The sequence below is a fragment of the Dictyostelium discoideum genome, assembly GCF_000004695.1.
Source record: "Dictyostelium discoideum AX4 chromosome 3 chromosome, whole genome shotgun sequence".
In the NCBI taxonomy this organism is placed as follows: Eukaryota; Evosea; class Eumycetozoa; order Dictyosteliales; family Dictyosteliaceae; genus Dictyostelium; species Dictyostelium discoideum.
The window spans coordinates 3,002,867-3,025,283 of NC_007089.4; the positions used below are offsets into that span (position 1 = coordinate 3,002,867).

Below are 22,417 nucleotides of genomic sequence, written 5' to 3' on the forward strand. Positions count from 1 at the left end.
TTTATGACCCGCCATTAAATTCCAGTCTTTTACCACAGCAACAATCTCAAGAATTTATACAATCACCATCGAATAATAATATTAATAATAATAATAATAATAATAATAATAATAATAATAGAAATGAATTACATTCACCACCACCAATATTTAATTACAACGAAATGAAAAAACAATTTTTACCACCATCAAATTATAATTTTAATCCAGCAACTACAACTTCATCTTCATCATCATCATTAAATAATAGTCAAAATGAAAAGAATATGAATTCATTTTTTAACTCTAATCAATTTAAACAAAGTGATTCAATTTTAAATAGAAAACCTCAAATGTTTAGAAGTAAGAGTTCTCCACATGTGCAATCTCCGATATCATATTCACCAATGGATACTTCATTACATAATAAATTAACGACAACAACTACAACTACAACAACAACAACTACATCATCTTCAAATGATAACAATAATAATAATAACAATAGTAATAGTAGTGGTAGTAGTAGTATACTATCACCAATGTTAATGTCACCAGTTTTTAATAGATTATATCAATCAAAGAGTACTCTATCATTTGATGCCAATGGTTTAGTAAATGGTTTACCAGAGGAAGTTTTAGTAAGAATTTTCAAAATTTTAAATGTGGAAGATTTATATAAATGTTATAGTGTTTGCAGTTTATGGAAAAGACTTTGTGAAGATGAAGCAATTTTTAGAAAAGTTTGTTTTAGAAATTATCCATGTTTAAAAACTTATATTAGACCTCCATTTGAAAATTCTTGGAGAAAATATTATAATTTAAGAAAGGTATTTAGTTTTTTTTTTTTTTTTTTTTTTTTTTTTTTTTTTATAAATAATTATAAAAACATATATTAATTTTATTTTTATTTTATAGTCATCATTTTTAGTACTAGGTGGACCAACATCACAATCATCATGTATGGATGATATTTGTGCCAAATTAAGATCAGTTGGTATTGGTAATGTTGATAGTTTTTATGCACAAAAAAGGTTACCAACATTAGAGGAATTACAAAAGTATACAAGTATTTTAATTTATAGTTATAATTCATCAGCATTTTTAGATGGTCAATTAATGGGTGATGTTTTATCAGATTATGTTGATAATGGTGGTGGTGTAGTGGTTACAGTATTCACCAATTGTAATAATCTTAGAAATGGTTTCCTCAAGGGTAGATTTTTAGATCAAAATTATCATCCAATCATTCCAGCAAGACAACATGATACCAATGGTAAGAAACCATTGAATTTGGGTAAAATTCATGCTCCAGATCATCCAATTTTACATGGTGTTAAATCATTGGAAGGTGGCCGTTCATCTTTCTTTTGTTTAGGTGCAATTAATCCCGAAGCTAAATTGGTTGCAGAATGGTCAAATGGTGTCCCATTAATTGCCGATTTAAGAAAGAAAAAAGGTAGAGTTGTCGCCCTTAACTTTTTCCCACCTTCCTCTGATACTGGTGACCCCAGATTTTGGAACTCAAATACGGATGGTAGTTTAATGATGGCAAATTCTTTGGTGTATGTTGGGAAGAGTTCCATCTTTAGAAAAAGTAGATTAGAAGGTGCCTCCTACGTTAATGATTCTAAAAATAAATCATCAAATGATGCTGAAGGTTCAAACAATCGTAAACCAAGTGATTCAGACTTAAGAAATAGCGAAAATGGGTTTGGTCAATCAAGTTCAAATGGTTCCTCCTCAAAAAGAGATAAAAGACATCGATTTCTTTTAGGAAAAAGGTTCTCCTTCTTTAAAAATATGTTTAATTCTAAAAAATCTGTAAATCAACAGTCATCATCATCGTCATCACCAAATAATTAGTAGTAATAAAATAAAAAACAACAACAACAATAACAATTAATTTTATTTTCATATATCTTAATAATAAAATATCTTTAAAAAAAAAAAAAAAAAATCTTTTTTTTTTTTATTTTTTAAATTAAAATTAAATATTTTTATTCTTTTTTTTCGATATCTTTTTCTACCTCTTTTTCTACCTCTTTTTCTTGTTCTTTTTCTTTTTCTTGTTCTTTTTCTTGTTCTTTTTCTTTTTCTTGTTCTTTTTCTTGTTCTTTTTCTTGTTCAGTTTCAGTTTCTTTTTCATTTTCATTTGTAGTTTCAGTTGTAGTGGTAGTAGTGGTAGTTGTAGTTTCAGCCTCTTCGAAATGAATAATATCATCAGCATCTGGAACTTTTTCCAAGAAAATTTGACCAGGACAAATTGTTTCAAAAATTTTCTTTGCTTGATTAATTTGGTATTCATAATCGACAGTTTGACCATTTGGTGAATCTGAACAAACTATAATATTATTATCATTTTCTTGATGAATTGATTCAACGAAATCAACTGAATAATTAAAATAAGAACCCCAAAGCAATGTTGGCGAAGTACTATCTTTATCATTATCTTTTTTAGTAGTATTATTATTTAATATTTGTTCGACACATTGTTTTAAATCATTTTCTGCTGTTGAATCTGCTAAAGTTGTAAAATGAATAAGTGCTATAATTAAAAAATATTAAAATAAAAATTAATATGTTAATAAAAATATAATTCGAAAATATATAATATATAATATTATTAATATTACTAATGATAATAATTACCTTTATTCTTATTATATGGAACACAAATTGAAGATAATTGTAAAATGTTAATAACATTTTTATTATTTCCAATTGATTTTGGTGGAATTGTAATGAATGAATCATTTTGAGTACCAATAATTTTTGATTCAATGATACCAATAAATCTAGAACTAAAAAATTATTAATTATTAATTATTATTGAGAAAAAAAAAATGAATTTTATATTATTATAAATTAATTTTTTTAAAAAAAAAAATATATACTTACTAAGTTTTTCTAATAGTTTTTTGTGGTAAAATTAAATTATTTTGTGATGATGAAATTGTATTTAAATATTTTGGAGAAGTTATGAAATGAGTTGTTTGAATAGTTTGACCTTCAGAACAAATGATTGATTTAACTTTACCAGTTTCTTGATTGAATTGAATTGAATCGACAGTACGACCTAAAACATAAGAACCACCAAAAACAGCGCATAATCTACAAAAAGCTTGTGGAATATCACCAACGCCATAATATGGTATTAAAAATGGTGAAACTCCATAAACCAATAAAGACGATGTGTAGAGGAATACAGACTCAATACCAGTTTCCAATGGAATCGATTCTAAATCCTCATGAATCAATGATAAACCATATAGAATGAATGATTCAACCAATTGAGTGAATTTAAAACTTTTAATATAGTCAATGAAACTTTTGAATTGTTTTCCTAATTCAATGATTGATAATTTGAAATGGGCTTCTTTTTCAGCGTCATCTAAATCTGATCCTTCCTTTTTCAATTCTCTAATTGATTCCATGAATTTCATAATTAAACGTTTCTCTTTCAAAGAGAATGTACTATCTTTAAAAATTGAACCTTTAGTTGATGGAATTTCATGTACTTTTCCATTTGTAAATAAATAATTTTGATCCAATGATTTAAATTCTAAATATCTTGATGCTGATGATGAAATTAATAACTTTACCAATGCACCACGTCCATATAATAATGTTGGTGAAATATCAATTGAAAATAATCTACCTAATTCTTCTAAACTTTTATCACTTACTAATGGTACATCAATAACTTGTAATATTTCTGTCGATTCTTTATTTTCTATTGATTTTATATTTTCTTCTTCTTCTTTTTGTTCTTTATTGTTTTCGTTTGTTGTGGTTGTTGTTGTTGTTGTGGTTTTTGTTGTTGTTATTGTTTCATTTTCTTTATTATCTTGTTTACTTTTTTTATCTTCTTCTTCCTCATTTGGTTGTGGTGATGGTGTTTTTACAAGTTTATTTATTACTACATTTTCAAAATATGGTGGAACCAAATCATTTTTATCAATGATGTTATTTATATTAGATTCTTGTAAAATTTTTGTAAGTTGACCTAAAGTGAATGAACTATCAAAACCACCATAAATTACTTTTTTATCAAAATGTAAAACTTGTTTACCTGCTCTTGCCAATGCACTGGCAAGTTTTTATTTATTATTAATTAAAAAAAATATTAGAATTATTTTTAATTTAAACAAAGTTATTGAAAAAAAAATATATGTATATATTTTAACTATTAATTACCCTGCAACTAGTGATTCAACTAAACCAGTACCTAATATTACACAATCGAATTTATCATTTTCTAACCAAGTGCTAGTTTTTCTATGTTCTTCCATCGTAATTCTTTAATTTTATTTTATTTTTACTGATTTATATATTTCTTATTTTTTTATTTTATAAAACAAAGTTTTGTGTGTGTTGTGGTGGTGATATTTTAAATTAAAAAAAAAAAAATAAAAAAAATAAAATAAAAATGAAAAAATGAAAAAAAAAAAAAAAAAAAAAAAAAAAAAAACCTATGCAACGTTGGTTTGTGGAAAAATTCAACGAAATAATTCTTATTATTTTACATACTAAAAAAAAAAAAGTTTTTTTTTTTTTTTTTTTATTTTTATTCTTATTTTAATCTAGTTCTAAAAAAAAAAAAAAATTTACATTTTCTAAAATCTAAATTTAATTTTTGAATCGACTCAATCTAAAGATTTTGAAATTTAAAATTAATTTTTTGTATCAATCCAATCTAAAGATTTTGAAATTGCTTTTTTCCATTCTTTTAATTTTTGAGTTTTATGATTTTCATCTAATTGTGGAGTGAATTTACCACCAATTTTAAATTGCATAGTTTCTTTCCAAACACCAGTTGCAATACCAGCAGCGAAAGCAGCACCAAAACAAGTAGTTTCTAAACTTATTGGTTTTACAACTGGTAAACCAAGTAAATCTGATTGAATTTGCAAGAGTAAATTATTTTTAGCCATACCACCATCAACACGTAACTCTACCAATTTATTTCCCGAATCTTTTTGCATTGCATCTAAAACTTCAAATGTTTGAAGACAAGTTGACTCCAATACAGATCTTGCTATATGACAACGATTGGTATGATGAGTTAAACCAACCATTACACCTCTTGCATCGTCTCTCCAATAAGGTGCGAATAATCCACTAAAAGCAGGTACAAAATACATACCACCAGTATCTTGTACACTCTTTGCCAAATCCTCAATCTCTTGACTACTCTCTGCAATACCCATATTATCAATCAACCAACGTACACCAGAACCTGCCACAGCTACACCACCCTCCAATGCATAAATTGGTGGTGAATCTTTACCAAATTGATAACAAACCGTAGTTAACAACCCATTTCTTGAATGTACTATATCATTACCAGTATTATATAACAAGAAACAGCCAGTACCATATGTATTTTTAGCTTGACCCTTCTCAAAACACATTTGACCAACCATTGCAGCTTGTTGGTCACCTAAAACACCTGCAATTGGTATACCATGTAATGGATGCTGCTGCTGCTGCTGCTCATCATCACCCATTGTCACATGACCATATATTTCTGAAGAACTATGAATGTTTGGTAAAATCTCTATTGGTACTTCTAAGAAATCACATAATTCTTTATCCCATGATAAAGTTTTCAAATTCATTAACATGGTTCTACTTGCATTGGTAACATCTGTAATATGACATTTACCACCTGTTAAATTCCAAACCAACCAACTATCAATGGTACCCATTAAACAATCACCACGTCCATATGCCTCTCTAACCGATTCACAATTGTCAAATAACCATTTCAATTTCAATCCACTAAAATAAGAACTTAATGGTAATCCACATTTTTCACGTAAATAATTCTTACTCTCTAATTTACATTCTCCTTGAGCACCATCAACTACTGTAGTTGATTTACTATTATTATCTATTATATTATTATCATCAATTAATTTCTTTGCTTTATTATTAAAATAGTTTACTAAATCTTTAGTACGTGTATCACACCAAACTATGGCATTGTTTAATGGCTTCGATGTCTTCTTATCCCATACGATAGTTGTCTCCCTTTGATTGGTTATACCAATTGCTTTAATATCTTCTTTTGTACCAAAATTATTTTCATAGTATTGTTTCATTACAACTTGAATACATTTATTAACAGATTCTAATATTTCATTACCATCATGTTCAACCCATCCTGGATGTGGATGATGTTGTGTTAATAATATTTGATGTGATAATACTATATCTCCATTCTTATCGAAAAGTATAAATCTTGTACTTGATGTACCTTGATCAATTGCTCCAATATATGGTTTCATAAATTCTATTTTATTATTATTATTATTTTTATTTCTAAAAGTTGTTGAAGTACTATTAAATCTAAAGCTATTATTGAAAATAAAATTATCAAAAATTAAAAAAGTTTTATTTAAATTATTATTATTATTATTTTTATTATTATTTTTATTATTATTATAATTGTCTAATTTAATGGTATTATTGATATTAATATTTTTATTTATTATAAAGTTCCTTTTTTTAATTTGATGTGTAAAATTTCTAAATAATTGATTCATTAACTTTTTTTTTTTTTTTTTATATCAGGGAAAAAACAAAAAAGTGGAAAAAAAATAAAAAATAAAAAAATAAAAATTAAAAAATTTTAAAAAAAAAAATAAAATAAAATAATAAAATAACTGAAATTCGGTAAAAAAAAATACAATTATAGATATTTAATAATATCTGTATTGAAAATATTATGTAATCGATTAGTTATTTTTACAAAATTTTTTTATTTTTTTTTTTATTAACACTTTTTTTCCAAACACTAATTAATAACAACAATTACAATCAAATGGACATTCAGAAGTTTCTATTTTTTTTTTTTTTTTTTTATGAAAATATAAAAAAAAAAAAAAAAAAAAAAAAAAATTAGTATAAAATTTTAAACATATGTTTAAAAGAATATAAAAAAAATATTTATGAAACATACCACCATCAGCATATGGTTTATTTAAACCTAATTCTTCTTCACTAAAAACTGGTAAACCATCTATTATTTTTCTTTCTTTGAAATTAACACCTCTACTATCAAAAAAGTCATCTTTATCATCTACATTTTTCTTTTTCTTTGAAATCTTTGTGGTTGCTTCCTCAATTTCTTTTTCTTTTAATTCTTGTTGTTTAATAACTTTATTTTCTTTTCTTTTTTGTTTTTTTAAATCAAATAATGAATCTAAATCTATATCTTCTGATGCAGGTGATAATGGTTTTTCATCTTTTGTTAATTTATTTGATTTTGTTATTTTTGTTTCTGTTTCTGTTGGTGTTGTTGTTGTTGTAGTAGTAGTAGTAGTAGTTTTTGTGGTTCCTTTTTTTTTTGATTTTAATGTTTCTGATACAGGTGATAATGGTTTTTCATCTTTTGTTAATTTATTTGATTTTGTTATTTTTTTGATTTCTGTTGGTGCACCTTTTGAAATGGTTTTAGAAACTTTTTTTGCTTGTTCATTTCCTGTGCTCATTTTTTTTTTTTTTTTCTGTCCTATTCGATTTTAAGATTGGTTTTTTTTTTTTTAATTATTTTTTTTTTTTTTTTTTTTTTTTATTTTTTGAAATAATTTAATTACGCCGTTTTAATCGTTCGGCAAATTTTAAAAAATTTATTTTTTTTTTATTTTTATTTTTTTTTTACTTTTTTTTTTTTTTACGGAAAAATGGAATTAAAAATAAAAAAAAAAAATAAAAAAAATTAAAACTCGTTGTGTGTGTGTTTGAAAATAATAAATAAATAAATAAATAAATAAAATGAATATTAAAGAATTAGTATTAAAATTAAATGAAATTGATGCAATTAAATTAGGAGAATTTAAATTAAAGAGTGGTATTATTTCACCAATTTATATTGATCTTAGAGTTACAGTATCATCACCACCATTGTTAGCAGCAATTGCAGAGATGATGTATCAAAAGGTTTATAAATCTGGTAATGCACAAGAGACACCAGCATTAGTATGTGGTGTACCATATACAGCATTACCAATTGCAACAGGTATGTCAATTGCCAACAATATTCCAATGGTAGTACGTAGAAAAGAAGCCAAAGCATATGGTACCAAACAATTGATTGAAGGTCGTTTCAAAGAGGGTGACAATGTATTGGTTGTTGAAGATTTAGTAACAAGTGGTGCAAGTGTACTTGAAACAGTTAGAGATTTAAATTCAGTTGGTTTAAAAGTTACAGACGTAGTCGTGTTATTAGATCGTCAACAAGGTGCCAGACAAGCACTTGAGAAACAAGGCTACCGTCTTCACTCAGTCTTTACAATGGAAGAGTTAATCAACACCTTAATCGAAGCTGGTAAATTAACCGGCCGTACTTTAGAGTTGGTTCAATCATTCTTAGACGCCAATCGTAATGTAGTAGTACCATTACCACCAACCCTTGCCCCACCAGCACCAGCACCAATTGTTATTAATAAACCATTTGAAGAGAGAGCTAAACTTGCATCAAATCCAATGGCATCTAAATTATTCACATTAATGTCAAGCAAGAAGACCAATCTTGCAGTTGCAGCTGATTTAACTGATAAACAACAACTTTTAGATTTAGCAGAATCAATTGGTTCAGAAATTTGTGTTTTGAAGACCCATGTTGATATCATTGATAATTATGATGAAGAGTTTATTAAATCATTGAAATGCATAGCAGCAAAACATAATTTCTTGATTTTTGAAGATAGAAAATTCGCAGATATTGGAAACACTGTGAAATATCAATTTGAGAATGGTGTTTATAAAATCTCAAAATGGGCAGACATGGTCACCGTACATGGTGTCGCAGGTTCATCCATTGTCGATGGTTTCAAATCAGGTTTGAAAGAGTATGGTTCAGGTTTATTATTATTGGCTCAAATGTCATCAAAAGGTTCTTTGTGTGTTGGTGATTATACAACTCAAATGATTGAAATGGCAAATAATAACAAAGAGGAGGTTATGGGTTTAATTTGTCAAGAACGATTACCATCAATGACTGATGGTTTGGTTTTAATGACTCCAGGTGTTCAATTCAATTCAACTGGTGATGCTATGGGTCAACAATATAATACTCCAGAATATATCATTAAAGAAAAGAATACTGATGTTATCATTGTTGGTAGAGGTATTTATCAAAGTAATGATCCAAAATCTGTTGCAAATAAATATAGAACTGCTGCTTGGGAAACTTATCAATCAAAATTTTAAATTAAAAAAATAAATAAATAAATAAATAAATAAAAATAAAACAAAATTAAAAAAAAAAAATCTCTGGAAAAAAAAAAAAAAAAAATCTCTGGAAAAAAAAAAAAAAAAACCAGTCGAATGACTTTCAGACCAAAAAAAAAACCTTTTTTTGATATTTTTTTTTTTTTAAAAAAATGTATTCGAAACTGGTTGCATAATGATGACAAAAATGTCTTTTTTTTTTTTTTTTTTTTTTTTAACAAATAACTTTTTTTTTATTTTATATTATTTTTTTTTTTTTTTTTTTTTTTTTTTTTTTTTTTTTTTTTTTTTTTTTTTTTCTTCATATCTTATCTTACTTTCATTCTTTTTTTTTTTTTTTTTTTTATCATTTTCAAATTTTAATTTTCGAATAATTTTTTCAAATTCATATATTAAATTCAAATAATTCGAGTCTTTATCTACCAGCCGGAAAAAAAAAAAAATAAAAAATAAAAAATAAAAAATAAAAAATAAAAAAAAAAAAATAAAAATAAAAAAAATAAAAATAAAAATAAAAAACACATTAAAGTTTTTTTATTGATTTCACAAACCCGCGCCTCAAGTGTTTCATCATTAAATTTTTATTTTTATTTTTATTTTTTTCAAATTCAAAAAAAAATAAAAAAATAAAAAATAAAAAAAATAAAAAATAAAAAAAATAAAAAAAAAGTTTTTTGTGAAAAAAAAAAAAAAAAAAAAAAATAAAATAAAAAAACAAAAAGGTTAATCATCTTAATGTGTCATTTAGTGAAAATATAAAAAACCAAATTATAGAATGAAAAAAATTAATATAATAACATCATCTTTATTATTATTAATTTTAATTACATTTTCATCATTAATTAAATCAGATGAAACAACAACAGTGGAGAGTGAAAGAGATGAATCAACAAAAAAAAAAACAGAATCATTAGATCAAATTCCTATAGGGTTAAATGGTTTAAATGATACATTATACTGGGGTACCTATAGACCTCATACTTATTTTGGTATGAAATCAAGATCAACTTTACCAATTAATACAGGTTTAATTTGGTCAACACCAAATATTGGAATGGGAACCTATAATAAATTTCATTATAAAGTAGTTCAAGGTGGTGATAATGGTATCAAAAGTTATACATGGACAAAACATGATGGTAAAAACTTTGGTTCTCAAGAAATTATTGATGTTCAAGGTCATTTAAATTTAACAACTTCATTTATTAAAAATTCTGGTCAAAAAGGTAAAAAAAAAAAAAAAAAAATATTTCCAATTTTATTTTTTTAATTTTCAAAATAATCCAATTCCAATACTAATAATATAACAATTTCTATATAATTTTTAAAAGGTGGTGATTGGTCAGTTAGAATTAGTGGTAAATCAAATTATACAAATAAAGGAGGAGTACCATTGGTCTCATTAATTTATTATATACATGATGAAAGTTTAAAGAAATCATCAGAAAATGGATTAAATATTAATATAGCAGATAATAATAATAATAATAATAATAATAATAATAATAATAATAATAATAATAATAATAATAATAATAATAATAATAATAATAATAATAATATACATATAAAAGGTGAACATCCAGAAATTGGAAAATACACTTTACATTTTAAAGATATAAAATCATCAAATGATAATGATGATAATAATAATAATAATTGTTTAGAAGAAATGAGAAAAGAAGAATATAATTTAGTAGATAGTCAAAAAGATTTATGTGATTGGAGATTCTATGGTTCATCAAACTATGATTTAAATTCAAATTGGAATGTTTTTAATAATATTTTTGACCAAGATTTTAATCAACACAATGAAGCTGTCTTCCGTACTTGGCATACTCAAAGATTTAAACATTTTATTCCAACTTTACCAAATAAACTTAAACAAAATTCAAATGTTATTGCAGTTCAAAGAGTTTTAACTGTACCATTTAATGTAAAGTATTATATATATATATATATATATATATATAGATATATATAAATATATGTACTAATTTTTATTTTTTATTTTTATATAGATTGAAATTTCATTTATTTCACATGAATTTCATAATGAAAAAGAATTATCAGAAGAAAAAGTTGAAGAAATTGTTAAATCAATTTTAACAGGTTCAGAATTTGATAAAACATATTCAAAATTTGAAAAACAATTTGATGATAAATTTAATAAGAAATTCCTTGGTGAAAAATTAAAAAAACATAAACCAGAAATTTATAAAGTATCAAAAGAGTCACTAAGTAATTTATTAGGTGGTTTCGGTTATTGGTATGGTAGTGGTATTACAAAGAAATCTTTAAAATCTGATAAAATTATTAAATCTAAACCAGTTGTAAGTTTAATATTTATTATAAATTAATCAATATATATTAATATATTAATATATTAATTATTTTTATTATTTTAAAAAAACAAAATAAAATTAAAAAAAAGGCATTATTTTCAGCAACACCATCAAGACCAGCATTTCCAAGAGGATTTTTATGGGATGAAGGATTTCAACAATTATTAGCATCAACATTTGATGTTGAATTAACAATTGAATCATTATCACATTGGTTAAATATTATGGATGAAAATGGTTGGATACCAAGAGAACAAATTCTTGGACTTGAAGCAGCATCAATGGTACCAGAGGAATTTAGATTACAATTACCAAATATTGCAAATCCACCATCAATCATATTAGCAATTAATAAATTATTAGAGATTTCACAAGCATATAAAGAGAGAACAACAACTAATAATAATAATAATAATAATGTTGATAGTAATAATTTTAAAATTAATATGATTAGAGATCTTTCAGTTATTATTGAAAATAATAAAGAGTATGATTCAATTCAAAGATTTTTACATTCAGCATTACCAAGAATTGAAAGATTTTATCAATATTATTGGAATACTCAATCATCAGGTTTAATTGAAAATTCATTCCGTTGGAGAGGTAGAAAGGTTAATCATACATTGGCATCTGGATTAGATGATTATCCAAGAGCATTGGAACCATCGACTTCAGAGATACATGTGGATTTAAATAGTTGGGTTGCTTTCTTTGCAAAATCATTATCAACTCTTACAAAATATTTAGGTGGTAGTGATAATAAGAATCAAGAGAAATCTGAACTTTATTTCAAACAATTTACATTGATTCGATCAAATATTGAGCAAATGCATTGGGATGAGGAAGAGAATCTTTTCCATGACATTTTAATTCACAAGAATGGTAGTAAACAGTTTATTAGAACTTATGGTTACATGAATTATTTCCCAATGTTATTGGGTGTGTTGGATGTTGATTCTGCAAAACTTTCACCACTCTTAACCACTCTCAAAGATGTTAATGGAATTTGGTCAAGATGGGGTATTCGTTCAATGTCTTTAAAGGATAAGAATTTCGGTACTCATGAAAACTATTGGAAAGGTCCAATTTGGATCAATATCAATTATCTCTTTGTTCATTCTATGAATAAATTCTATACAAAAACTCCTTCAATCAATGAATGTTATCAAACACTCAGATTCAATCTCATCAATAACATTGGTAATATTTACTCTGAAACTGGTAATATCTATGAACAATATGATCCAATAACTGGTTTAGGTACAAGAAATCGTCCATTTAATGGTTGGACTGCTTTAGTTTCTTTAATTTCTTCTGAACAATATTAAAAAAAAAAAAAAAATTTTAAAAAAAATAAAAATAAAAAAAAGAAAAAAAAATAAAAAATAAAAATAGTAATAATAAAAAAAAAAATAAATAAATAAAATATATATATTTAATTAATTTTTATTTTCTTTGTTTTTTTTTTACCATATTCCATTATTGAATAGATTGATAAATTTTTTTTTATTTTTTTTATTTTTTAATACTTTTTCTTTTTATGAACTTTTTTAATAACTTTTCTTTTATTTATATCAATTGAACCTTCAGAATCACCAGAATGTCTATCAGAAGAACTTGAATAATTTTTATCTTTTAATTCATTTGTTGCAATTCTATGAGCTTCTTGAACTCTTTCTAAAAAGATTAAAACTGTTTCTTCTTGACATGGGAAAGAATCCAACTTTTTCTTTAAAACAAATTCAATACGTTGATACATTTCAACATCGTATTGAGTGACGATAGTGATGGCACGACCAGAATTACCAGCACGAGCAGTTCTACCAACTCTGTGAACGTACTCTTTTGAATTGGTTGGTACATCATAATTGATGACTAAATCAACTGATGGGATATCTAAACCTCTAGCAGCAACATCGGTTGCCACTAGAATTGATTTTGTACCTTGTTTAAATTTATTTAAAGATGCTAAACGTTTACCTTGATCCATATCACCATTGATTGGAATTGCACCAAATCCTAAATTTCTTAACATCATTGCAATCTTTGTGGATGATGCGCAAGTCGATGTGAAAATAATGGTTAAATTACCCGCCAATTCATTTAAAATGTATGCTAAATAACAATCTTTATATTTAAATGGTACGAAAAGGTATTGTTGAAGTAATGTATCTACAGTTTGATATTTTGATGCAACTTGAACTTTCACTGGATTAACCAATGATGCTCTTTGAAGTTTTGCAACTTTTGATGTCATTGTAGCAGAGAAAAGGTATGTGTTTCTCTCTTTTGGTATCACTTTTAGAATGTTGTTAACTTCCTCTTCGAAATCTGCAGAGAATAAACGATCGGCTTCATCCATAATAAAGTATTTAATAGAACGTAAATTGAAACCTTTTGTATGCTCCAAATGATGTAAAACTCTACCTGGTGAACCTACGACCACATGTGGTTTCTTTGCCAATGCCAATGATTGTGACATTGAATCAATACCACCAACTAATACACAAGTTTTCACACCAATCGTTGAACCGATTGCATTGAATTGATCGGCAATTTGATATGCTAATTCTCTAGTGGGTGCCAATGCTAAACAGAATAAACCTTGTGGTGCTTCCAATAGCTTTTGTAATACTGGAATTACGAATGCTGCTGTTTTACCAGAACCAGTTTGTGCCAACCCAATAATATCTCTACCTTTTAATGCCCATGGAATAGATTCCCTTTGAATCTCTTTTGGTTTATTAAATCCTAATTTATTACATGCATCAATAATTTGTGGGTGAACTCCCAATGATTCAAATGTAACATTCTCATATTTCTTTTCCTCTTCTTCTGATTTCTTTTGATTTGTATTATTTATAAATTCTTCAATCTCTTTTTCTTCTTCTTCTTTTTCTAATAATGAATCTTCATCTAATTCTTCATTTTTAATTTCTTTTTTAATTTCTTTTTTAATTTCTTCTTTAACTTCTTCTTCTTCTTCTTCTTTAACTTCTTTTTCCTCTTGTTTTTTAATTACTTTTTTTACAATTTGTTTTGGTTTTTCTGTCAATGTCGATTTCTTTGGTGCTGCTGCTATTGATGTTGTAGTTGTTTTTTTTACAACTGCACTACCATTACTTTTTAATGTTGGTTTTTTTTTTATGTCTGTGATTGCCATTGTTTTATATTAATAAATAAAAAAAAAAATAAAAAATAAATAAAAAAAAAAAATTTCTCGTTTCATTCGGTTTTTAATTTTTTTTTTTTTTTTTTATTTTTTTTTTTATTTTTTTATTTTTTTTTTTTTTATTTTTTTATAATTTTTTTAAATAAACATGGATGTGAACAAAAATAGTTTAAGTTAAAATTAAATTGATAATCAAAACCAAAATAAAATAAAATAATAATAAATTTAAAGGAATTTAAAAAAGAAATAATTAAATATTGATGAAATTATTATTACATATATTAAAGATTAAAGAGAATCAATTAACAAACTTGGAATAAATTGAAAATGGATGTCCACCTTCAAAAAATTATTCGCTTCACAAAAAAGGAATTAAAATAAAAATAAAATAAAAATAAAAATAAAAATAAATAATTGTTCCAATTTTCAAAAAAAAGTTATTAAATGCTCAGGTCATGGTCATTTTCAAGGTGAAACATACAATAAACAAATTATATCTTCCACATTTGTCATTTAAAAATGAAAAAATGTGAAAATCACTGACCAAGTTAGAAGCTACCAAAGTTCAGTTGGCCTTAGCTACAGTTCATCTGTTGGAATTGCAATTGGAAGTTGCCATTCACTATGCCATTAACTAAACTAATTAATTAATTAATTCAACCAAGGAAATTATTTCCTTCGTCATTTCAAATTGTATCAATAAAAAAAATAAATAAATATTACCAATGTAAAATTGTTTAAATTAAATTCAAAAAATAAAAAACACTAAATGGTGTTTTTTATTATTTTTTTTGTTGGAGCATTAATAAAATTCGTCTTTAGACTTTGATGCCTAAGGTGAATATTTGCAAACAGAGCTCTCACTCCTGCTTTCAATTTTTTTTTTTTTAATTTTTTTTTTTTTTAAATTAAATTTGTTTAGAAACAAAATGAAAAAAGATTTATTATTTTTCGCACAATAATACATGAAGGGATCATTAACATCAAAACTTGGTTAGGTTTAATAATATTAGAGGGGTGATTGTAATAGAAATATATGAATAATTAAAAGAATAGGATATTTTGAACAGTTTAGATAAAAAAAATTTAAATAACTATTAGTCTGGGAAATCATTGTAGAATTTAAATTTTCACTCTATTACTAAATTTTTTTTTTCAATATTCAAAGAATCAATTGTAAATTTTCAAAGTAATAGATTGGAAAAAAAAAACGATAAAATTATAAAAAAGAGTGATATTTATGAACTTCCAATTATTTTTTTATTTTAAGATTTAACAGAATTTTTTTTTTTAATTTTCAGACATTGGTTTTAATTTTGCTGAAAATGTTTTCATTTGTTTAGCAATGACCTTCTTTTTATATATTGTAACAATAGTAGCAAAAGTTATTGCAATAGCAGCAACAGAACAACCAACGATAATTCCAGCCAATTGTGCTTTTGATAATCCAGATGATGGTTTTGGTGAGCATATTGAATTTTCATTATCATTTGTTGTTGATGGATTTGAATTGAGAAGTAATGAGAAATCTGGATCAATTATTACATTTTTGTTATAGATTGGTACATTAATACCAATAAATGATTGAGATGTGTGCGAATCACTAATTGCACCTAATGATTTATCTAATAATTCATTTGAAATTGTAATTGGAACTGAATCAACCAATGCTCTTTTAATTAATCTACCATATAAACTTTTATTTGATATTGATAATTTAATAAAATCTGAACCTTGACTCGTTGTGCTATCAAATTCTTTATTTGAACATGAATCTGAATCTGAATTAATTATAGCAGTTGCTGATAAAATTAATTGCAATTGGCTCAATCTAGTTGAAAATGGATATTTCTCAATATAAATTGTATATTTAATTGATGATGGTTTCATTTTAATTTCTTGACCTGCAAATTCAATTTTTCTTTCATTTTCAAAGTATTCAATACTAACTGAAATTGGTGTTGTTGTTCCATTTTTATTTATAATATTGGATGAATATGTTGATAATTTAGAATTATTTGAAATATAATCCCATTTATCAAATGAATACATATGTAAAACTTTATTATTATAATCGATCTCTCTAATTGCTACAACACTTACTAAAGCAACAATGCTTGATTCTGAATTGTCTGATGTACCATTTAATATAATTGTTGGAGATGTATTATTGAATTCTGGTTGAGGCACAACAATAACTTTAGAATTACAATCTACACCAACCCATGGAGAATTACAAATACAACCTAATACATCATCGCAGGTACCCTGGGTTGGACCACCACAAATTGGTGTACCTCTACATTTGGATGTTAAAATTGGTCTAAAGTATTTAATTCTGTATGGTGTGATTGTGTACATGTTTGATCTTGAATTTCCATTTTTAATTGAAATTGTAAATGGATCATTTGATGGTTTTACATCATCGACTTTAATAATTGAACCAGATTTCTTTGAAGGTGTTAATGAATAACCTTGACTGAATTCAACATTAAAATCACCATTTATTGGGAATTTACCATATATCAATAATGAACCACCTTCTGTTGATATTAGACTTGTACCTGTAATTAATCCAGGACTCTGAGAATCCATTACAGTGAAGCTTGTTTCAATTAAAAATGGATATCCCATGGTTCTTAATGTAGGCGATGAGTAACCAAAGTATTCACCAAATCCAATTAAACCATAAAGATTAACCATAATATCTTGTGGTAATCCAAATCCATACGGTATTGTTAATGTACATTTGTATTGGTTGAATGTTGAATTTACTTGTGTCGTAATTACATCATTACATTTAATTTTTTGGAAAGTTGCACTTGTTAAATAAACAATTGGATATTCTTTAATACCTGATCCAATTGAAATTTCATATGTAAATGTTACATCTCTATTTAATGATCCAACATTAATACTTTTTGGTTCAAAATCAAATGATTTTAATTCTGGTTGAGTGAAAACACCACCTGGACATTCAGTTTCAATTGAGAAAAAACTTTTATCTTTAATTGGATATAATGGATTGATATTTGGAGTATAATCTATAGCTTTATTCATAAAGAAAGTTGAATTTAAACCATATCTATCATACAATACCATTTCTGCAATTGAGTATGTTTGAGACGTACATGTATTATTATTTAATGTTATATTGATTTGATATGTAAGTTCATTTGAATATTCAATTGGTGAAACAATTGAAACATTATAAAGAATATTATCAATTGAACCAATAACAACAACATAACCATTATTGAAACCTGAATAATCATTAATTGTAACTACCCAACTAATATTATAATTTTCATTATCTATTAATGCCACACCTAAACTTGGATTTTTATTCATTGTTGTTACAATTGGTCCCATTAAATCAATACCTAAAATTTTGTTAAAAATAAAAAATTAATTAATATTGTTTTAATATTGATTAAATAAAATAGGTTTTACATACGATCACATATTACATTCAATTGGTATTCATAAGGTAATTCAGTATTTAAAATATAATGTAAACCTGGTGTTCTAATTGCATATTCAAAATCACCTGGAACAATATTTGGAGGCATAAAAAATTTAAATTCATATCTTGAATTAATCCATTCACCATTAATTGTTATATTATCCCATTGAGGTATTATTTGAAGATATGGATCAAATGACAATGGAGAATCATTTGTTTCAAGATACATAATATTATAACCATATGAGTTTGTTAAATTAACATCATTAAATAAGAAACTTATATTTGATATTGATTCAACATTAAATCCTATAAAATATAATTACTACGATTAATAAATAAATAAAAAAACAAAAAATAAATATTGTATGTTACATACCAAAATTATTTAAAACAGGATAAGATAGCAATAGTTCGGTGGAAATAGAATTTGTATCAGTTAGCAAAATTTCAAAATCAGGTCCACTCATTATATTATATTGATAGAAAAACTCCAATTCACCATTTTTTAAATCACCACTTAATATATTGAAATCTGTTGAATAATATTGATAAATACCATTTGATTTATAACCCCCACTATAACTATTTAATATTATACTTGAAATACTAAATTGGGTCGAATATTTCAAATAAACCCTTCTAACATTGAAAAAATAATCTTGTTCTCTATACTCTAAAATTGTTGGGCCTGATGAATCTTTGTATAATTGTGGTTAGTTAATAAAATAAACAATAAAGGGATATAATAATATGTGATAACATACTTGTATTGGGACCATTAAAATTTATTGTTTCTCCACCAATATCAAATGTATATCCTTGATCAGATAAATTTAATGTTGTTAAAACTGAAAAATCCATTATAAATTCATTATTATTTCCACTACCATATCCAAATGGAAAACCAGCAACTGATGTGGTATCCCAAAGAAATCTTTTCCAAGTATATTCAATTTCTTTTCTATTTATTTGGTTCTTTATAAAACAATTAATATTAAATAATCTATTATTGTTCAAAACAATTTCATTGGTTGTTATATTTGAAATATTTAATAGAAAATCTAAAGTTTTTTATTTGTTAGTTTTTTTTTTTTTTTTTTTTGTTTTTATATTTCAAAACTTACAAGTATTATTATATATTTTTTTAATTTTTGATAATTTTGAATAATTTTGATACTGTAATTTAAAGTTTAGACTCCCATAATAAATTGATTTTAGATTTATGAAATAGTTAAAGGTTCCATCAATATTACTCGAGACTACCTTTGGTTTAAATGGAGATTCCATCACATTGATATATGGATATCTTTCAATTGGTTTAAAAGTGAACCAGTATTGGGGATAGTCAAAAGAGGAAATCATTTCAAATTCGCTTGGTTCATAATGAAGTATTGTCATATTATCGTAACTAATTGAACCTATGTTTTATTTATTAGTTTGAAATCCACTACGAATATTGAAAAATATTTTTTTAAATATACATACTTTTTTTTGGGGATGGGAGATCATATTGTTCAGATCCTATAAATATACTCCAAATTGGTGAAAAATCATCTGGTGCACCCCTAAATGTTAGTTTATATTTATTAAAATCAAAAGAAAGAGATGCACTAAAAACATCAACATTAAATGTTGATAACCATGGTGGGTCTGTATTATCTTCCAAACCTGTAATATTAACATATAAACTATATGTTGATTTAAAAAAATTAAATGTATAATTGGAAATTGGTACAAATTTTAGATTTTTAGGAGTATCTGATATTTTTTATTTTGTTAGTAAATTTTTTATTATTTTTTATTATTTTTTATTAATATTTACCATAACATATAATTTTTTGAGGAAATATTTGGGAAGAGCTTGGATTTTTAGAAGTAACATTGACATAAAAAATTATATCTCCAATATTTGCTGAAAAATATACAGGTGAAGTGATTGTACCACTAAATTTCTCTAACTGGTATTGGAAAATAGTTGTAGTATTATCCAGGGCGACCCAATCAATGTTTTCAATTTCTTCACTGTCAATGACTATTGAAGTTTCAAAATTACATCCCCCAAATGTTGCATATTTATTTTTAAAATTTGTTTGTAAAACAAAAATTGATAAAGTAAAATTTAAATATAAAATAATAATAACAGTACAAATAAAAAATTTATTCATTTTGTTACTGAAACAAATGAAAAAAAAAAAAAAAAAAAAAAAGAAAGAAAAAAAATAAAACTTAAGAATAAAGAAATTAAAATTTTAGTGGCTTGAAAAGTTCTTTTATTGGTTTTCTAATGTTGTTCTTAGTTTTTAATAATCAATTTAAAAAAATGGGTTTCAAAAAAAAGATTCAAATAAAAGTATATAAATATTGGAGTAGTAGGCTAAAGTCTTTCCGAAAAATATAAAATAAACATAATGCTCTTAAATAGTTGATGGGTGGGATGATTAAAAATACTTTCCTAATAATTTAGTTGGATATTTTAAAAACCAAAAAAATTAAAATCAACCCACTTTTTTCAAATAAACTTTTTCCAATTTTTTTTTTTTTTTCCCACAAGCCCAATTATTTCAATTTCATTTTAATCTTTTTTTATTAATGTTATCTGAATGTTTTTTTTTTATTGTTCATTTGTTGTTTGTGATAAATGTGTAGATGATTGTGGTGTTTGTGTTTGTATAATCTTTTCAAATTGTACTCTTTTAGATTGTGGTAATTCAAAATTAATAAATAAAAATTTTAATGGTTTTTCAACTTGACTCATTATTAATTATTTATTATTATTTATGCACTGTGTTATTGTGTTACTACTATTATAATATTATGGATTTGAATTGGATCAATTATTTATTTGAAAAGGAATCTAAATCTGAATCTGAATTTGAATTAATTGAAATTGATTTAATCTTGTTGAAAATGGATATAAATTACATATGCTTCAGTTTGTAAAAAAAAAAAAAAAAAATAAAAAAAATTTAAAAATATCAATAATATTGTTTTTTTAATTTTTTTTTTAATTTTTTTTTTTTTTAAAATGATTTTTCATAATAAAAAGTGGAACGTTTTCTTGCATTAACGAAAATTTTTTTCTTTTTTTTTTTTTTTTTTTTTTTTTTTTTTTTTAGAATATTATCCTTTTCTGACCCATTTACATTCCAGTAAAATGAACGAATTGGAAATAGTAAAAAAAGAATTAACAGAATTAAAAACTAAATATAATAATTTAGATCAATTTAATATTACTTATTTAAATACAATTTCTAAACAAATAAATGAAATTAATTTATTAAAAGAAAAAAACAAATTAGTAACTGAAACAAATGAACAACTATTTAATGAAAAGGATAAATTAGAAGCTTCGAATATAGAATTAAAAACAATAAATAACACATTAAAAAATGAAAATAAAAAATTAAAAAAAAAAAGCTTAACACAACAAAAAGAATTATCTACTAATAATAATCAAATAAAAGAAAATGATACAAAGTCATCTCAAAAATCAAAAAAAAAAGAAATAAATAATAATAATAATAATAATAATAATAATAATAATAATAATAATAATAATAATAATAATAATAATACTAATAATAATAATAATAATAATAATAATAATAATAATAATAATAATCTAATTAAAGAAAATGACAATCACTCTCAAAAATTAAAACCTATAAATCAAGATGATGATAATGGAAATAGTAAAAATGAATTAATTAAGAGTTTAGAATCAGAAGTTGAAAAATTAAGAATAGATGCTAAAAATTCAGATGAAAGACTTAAACAAAGGCTACTCAAAAATGAAATGGCATTAAAAGAATTCACAAAAGTATTGAATATTTTGAAAGAATAATAGTAAAAATCTTTCATATAATTAATAATTTACAAATGATAATCCTTAGAAAATAATAAAATAAATAATAATATTGGTTATTTAAAAATTGTTTTATAATAAATAGAAATATTTATTTAATTATTTTTTTTATTTTAGAAATTCCTTTTTATTATTTCATTGCTATTAATTTATTACTAAAAACTTTCATTTTTTTTTTAAGATTTCTTTTCTTTTTGGTTGTAACAACAGTTGCAACAGTTATTGCAATAGCGACAACACAACAACCTATGATTATTCCAGCTAATTGTGCTTTTGATAATCCAGATGATGACGATGGTTTTGGTGAACATATTGAATTATAATTTGTTGTCGATGGATTTGAG

The 22,417-nt window shown here is 24.3% G+C and overlaps 10 protein-coding genes across 10 annotated transcripts in view; 4 read left to right on the forward strand and 6 right to left on the reverse strand.

Annotated features, from left to right (window-relative positions):
- The window catches only part of DDB_G0280141 (hypothetical protein), a gene marked incomplete at both ends in the record, with an annotated part of 1,939 nt that extends 94 nt beyond the window's left edge, over positions 1-1,845 (forward strand). The window contains 2 exons of the mRNA XM_636173.1: positions 1-809; positions 898-1,845. The exon at positions 1-809 is cut by the window's left edge and continues 94 nt beyond it. Coding sequence (XP_641265.1) covers positions 1-809; positions 898-1,845 — 1,757 coding nt within the window. The remainder of the gene's footprint in view (positions 810-897) is intronic.
- Positions 1,846-1,979: 134 nt separating this feature from the next.
- Positions 1,980-4,274, reverse strand: DDB_G0280143 (Rab escort protein; the record flags this gene model as incomplete). Its single annotated transcript, XM_636174.1, has 4 exons — positions 1,980-2,527; positions 2,632-2,783; positions 2,881-4,071; positions 4,180-4,274. 4 exons carry the CDS (start codon positions 4,272-4,274, stop codon positions 1,980-1,982), a joined length of 1,986 nt encoding a protein of 661 aa, XP_641266.1.
- Positions 4,275-4,655: 381 nt separating this feature from the next.
- DDB_G0280371 (hypothetical protein) lies at positions 4,656-6,275 on the reverse strand (the record flags this gene model as incomplete). The annotated part of the gene is made up of 1 exon (XM_636175.1): positions 4,656-6,275. The coding sequence occupies one exon, from the start codon at positions 6,273-6,275 to the stop codon at positions 4,656-4,658; it is 1,620 nt and encodes a 539-aa protein (XP_641267.1).
- A 513-nt stretch (positions 6,276-6,788) lies between these two features.
- On the reverse strand, positions 6,789-7,481 carry DDB_G0280373 (hypothetical protein; the record flags this gene model as incomplete). The annotated part of the gene is made up of 2 exons (XM_636176.1): positions 6,789-6,829; positions 6,950-7,481. The coding sequence occupies 2 exons, from the start codon at positions 7,479-7,481 to the stop codon at positions 6,789-6,791; spliced, it is 573 nt and encodes a 190-aa protein (XP_641268.1).
- Positions 7,482-7,764: 283 nt separating this feature from the next.
- Positions 7,765-9,201, forward strand: pyr56 (bifunctional UMP-synthetase; the record flags this gene model as incomplete). The annotated part of the gene is made up of 1 exon (XM_636177.1): positions 7,765-9,201. The coding sequence occupies one exon, from the start codon at positions 7,765-7,767 to the stop codon at positions 9,199-9,201; it is 1,437 nt and encodes a 478-aa protein (XP_641269.1).
- Positions 9,202-9,997: 796 nt separating this feature from the next.
- Positions 9,998-12,895, forward strand: DDB_G0280145 (glycoside hydrolase family 63 protein; the record flags this gene model as incomplete). Its single annotated transcript, XM_636178.1, has 4 exons — positions 9,998-10,448; positions 10,554-11,158; positions 11,244-11,555; positions 11,657-12,895. 4 exons carry the CDS (start codon positions 9,998-10,000, stop codon positions 12,893-12,895), a joined length of 2,607 nt encoding a protein of 868 aa, XP_641270.1.
- A 194-nt stretch (positions 12,896-13,089) lies between these two features.
- ddx47 (DEAD/DEAH box helicase) lies at positions 13,090-14,730 on the reverse strand (the record flags this gene model as incomplete). The annotated part of the gene is made up of 1 exon (XM_636179.1): positions 13,090-14,730. The coding sequence occupies one exon, from the start codon at positions 14,728-14,730 to the stop codon at positions 13,090-13,092; it is 1,641 nt and encodes a 546-aa protein (XP_641271.1).
- Positions 14,731-16,029: 1,299 nt separating this feature from the next.
- Positions 16,030-20,373, reverse strand: DDB_G0280149 (hypothetical protein; the record flags this gene model as incomplete). The annotated part of the gene is made up of 7 exons (XM_636180.2): positions 16,030-18,122; positions 18,197-18,514; positions 18,585-18,905; positions 18,973-19,269; positions 19,333-19,626; positions 19,694-19,876; positions 20,031-20,373. The coding sequence occupies 7 exons, from the start codon at positions 20,371-20,373 to the stop codon at positions 16,030-16,032; spliced, it is 3,849 nt and encodes a 1,282-aa protein (XP_641272.1).
- A 446-nt stretch (positions 20,374-20,819) lies between these two features.
- On the reverse strand, positions 20,820-20,963 carry DDB_G0280151 (hypothetical protein; the record flags this gene model as incomplete). The annotated part of the gene is made up of 1 exon (XM_636181.1): positions 20,820-20,963. The coding sequence occupies one exon, from the start codon at positions 20,961-20,963 to the stop codon at positions 20,820-20,822; it is 144 nt and encodes a 47-aa protein (XP_641273.1).
- A 59-nt stretch (positions 20,964-21,022) lies between these two features.
- DDB_G0280153 (hypothetical protein) lies at positions 21,023-22,396 on the forward strand (the record flags this gene model as incomplete). The annotated part of the gene is made up of 3 exons (XM_636182.1): positions 21,023-21,140; positions 21,325-21,900; positions 22,191-22,396. 3 exons carry the CDS (start codon positions 21,023-21,025, stop codon positions 22,394-22,396), a joined length of 900 nt encoding a protein of 299 aa, XP_641274.1.
- Positions 22,397-22,417: the final 21 nt, after the last annotated feature.